The 2,834-nt window shown below is 37.8% G+C and overlaps 1 protein-coding gene across 1 annotated transcript; it reads right to left on the bottom strand.

Moving 5' to 3' along the window:
- Window positions 1-398: 398 nt before the first annotated feature.
- LOC113284592 (RHOMBOID-like protein 13) lies at window positions 399-2,020 on the bottom strand. The gene has a single exon (XM_026534087.1). It carries the CDS (start codon window positions 1,671-1,673, stop codon window positions 858-860), a length of 816 nt encoding a protein of 271 aa, XP_026389872.1. The 5' UTR covers window positions 1,674-2,020; the 3' UTR covers window positions 399-857.
- Between the last annotated feature and the right edge of the window lie 814 nt (window positions 2,021-2,834).

Genomic DNA, 2,834 nt, shown 5'->3' with positions numbered 1-2,834 from the left:
TTTATCTATTTGATTATAAGGCCCAATTGCTATAATTTCAGGTTTGTATGCTGCCTCGTCCTGCACTAGAAATTTCTGTGGAACTTTGAATATGCAAGAATTTGGTGACGGTAATTCGCGTGACTCTGCCCGTATAGATTGGCTCATTCTAAAAGGAGAATAATTTCCTTTCCAGGTGAAGCTTCTAAAAGCAAGCAATATTAGGGGCTGAATTTTTTTGGGCTTGGGTACTACCTAAGGTTGTGAGATCAGGAGACAGTTTTTTTTTATGGAAGCCTTATAGCAGGTGTTAGAAAAGCCATGCAAACAACCAAGATAGCTTGTCAAAGCTGTGCTGCAACAAAGATCATGTTATTACCCTAAAGAACAAACATGCATTCCCGGAAAAAAACAACAACAAAAAACAACAAGAAGAAATTACTCAGCTCAAACCATAATTGCTGCTACAATCTAACTTTGAAGCCAAGCTCATACGGCGGATTTTTCCTGAAGCTGGTACATTTCATATGGTATAACAGAAGCACAACTGCACAAGTTATTTTCACTACATCTACTATAAGTCTAAAATGAACTTATTCAAACATGCCAAGTACAAAACTGATGCATCTCATAAGTTCAAATATGTAAGCTAAGACACCGTCTTCGTTACCCTATAGGGTTTTCCAGTGGAATGAAACAACTGGTACTAAAAAACCTGCACAAAGCATTAGAATTTGGAACAAGTCCGAAATTTCATACCTCACAGGGAAAATAATAGTAACCTTACTGTTTTTTGCTTTAAAATTCCCAATACGCAAGTGATTTACAGTTGTATTGATTTCTTACGCAAAGAAAGTTGCATATTTTTTCATCACAAATCAGACAAGTTCGGAACCAGCCAGTGGTACTGCACCCATCTGTAGCGTTCTACCATTTCCAGCTGCAACAAAACCCACAGAAGGAAACGAAGAATCCGCAACAGATTCAATTTCAATAAACTCAAAATCAAAAGTGCCAGATTTCTTCAAACTGAACACAAAAATAAATACAATCCATCCCAGCATTGTAATAGCCCAGTAATTATTCATCCCGTGTATCAAACCCCATCCAATAGAGTACCCGACAATAATCCCCGACAAATGACCAAGAAAGCTTGCTTGTGGCACCATTATCGAAGTAAATATCAGCGATTCAAAAGGCGCAAAACTGATAGGAAGTGACAGAACCCCAAACAAATTAAGCTTGGACGATGGTTGTTTAACAGCTAATATCGTCATCCACCCAAATACAACACAAGAATACCCAACAGCGGTAACTCTCCGAAAATATTCCAACTTAAACCTCTGAATCAAAACATGATAAGTCCCCAAAACCAAACCTCCCGACAACACAACCAGAACAAGTGTATAATGAAGATAAAACTCAACACCCAGCCCCATCACATCCAAACTCTCCACCACCCCAAGACTCCAAAGTGCACTCATATTGAAAACCAAATGAATAACACTTATATGTGAAAATGCCGATGTTATAATCCTCCAATGGTGCCCTTCTAATGCCGAATCATAATTCAAACCAACATGTGAATACCCAATGTTTTTCTTCTGAATATAAAACCAAATTGCACTACATATCCCTATTATACAACTTGTGGCTGGTTTTTCCCAAATCTCATAAAACAGTGGCTTCCCCATTTTCACCCTAAAAATCTAGGGTTTTAACCTCAATCCAAATTCTACAAAGTGCAAATCCAACTGTTTCAATCACAATTGAAACTTTATTCTACAGTTTCTTCCCTATTTCAAGATATATGAACCAAATCAGATGCCCTAAGAAGTTTCTTGAATCACAGTATATGAAATTACACACATATGAAGCTCAAATTACACCATTCAAATCATCAACAGACATAAATGTGAAATTTTTTGCAGGAATTTCGATAGCTGAAAGAAGAATCTTACCTGATGGGATCTGAAATTGAAGATCGACTAGGGTTTTACGAAGAGATCGCTTTCCAGTCGGTTCTAGAACTGTTTTCTTCTTCTCCTATGGACTGTCGGATACGTGTAAGAAAGAATGTTCTAGTTTTCGTCGGTGAAATTTACTAAAATTACCCTCGTGATATCTTAGAATTACCTATTTGTCCCTTTACTGAAAGCACTCTCTATTTGGATGAGAGCACACATCTTAGAGGTGCCATAAATTCTTAGGCTGGTCTACTGGTTGCGGTTCAACCTTCTACTTCAAGATCTACGTCACCTTGAAAGATAGTTAAGTTTAATGGTTCGAAGAGATCCAAATGAAAAATGCTTCACGGTTTATGACTTAAGGAGATATTGTGGTATAAAATCTGGGTCAAGCAATTGCGTCTCAAAAATCTCTTTCAGGCTTGATGCTCAGGATGTCGAAGGAGTTGCGCAAGGGGTAAATAGTGTAGTGTGGCAGTTACATCACCAGTTGTCGGAGGCAAAACACTCTTCACGAACTAACAGGAAATAGCCTAGTTGGCCAGTGGTCGAACTCTCATATTATAGGTTTAGGTTAGAAATTCGACTCCATGCTGTCCGTGTAAAGAAAAAAGAAACAAAAACGAAACAAACGAAAAACTCTTCATCAGTTTGATTTTCAGGCTATCCTTGCTAAGTTAGCTTGCAACAGAATGGCAACAAAGGAACCGTATACTAGGCCACCATATTGTATTAGGCACCAACTTTTTTTAATGAAGTCAAGTTATAACTACCGATCAAGCTTAAATAAAAGCATAAAAAAAGAAGAAGAAGATATTGCATGTGGCATATCTTGTGGTGCTAAGTTGCATGGTGACGTCGGACATACTTAGAGATGATGGCATGTAT

Source organism: Papaver somniferum, chromosome 5 (genome assembly GCF_003573695.1).
Source record: "Papaver somniferum cultivar HN1 chromosome 5, ASM357369v1, whole genome shotgun sequence".
Taxonomy (NCBI): domain Eukaryota; kingdom Viridiplantae; phylum Streptophyta; class Magnoliopsida; order Ranunculales; family Papaveraceae; genus Papaver; species Papaver somniferum.
Note: the sequence above shows the minus strand (reverse complement) of the source record. Positions and strands in the feature narration are given on the sequence as shown.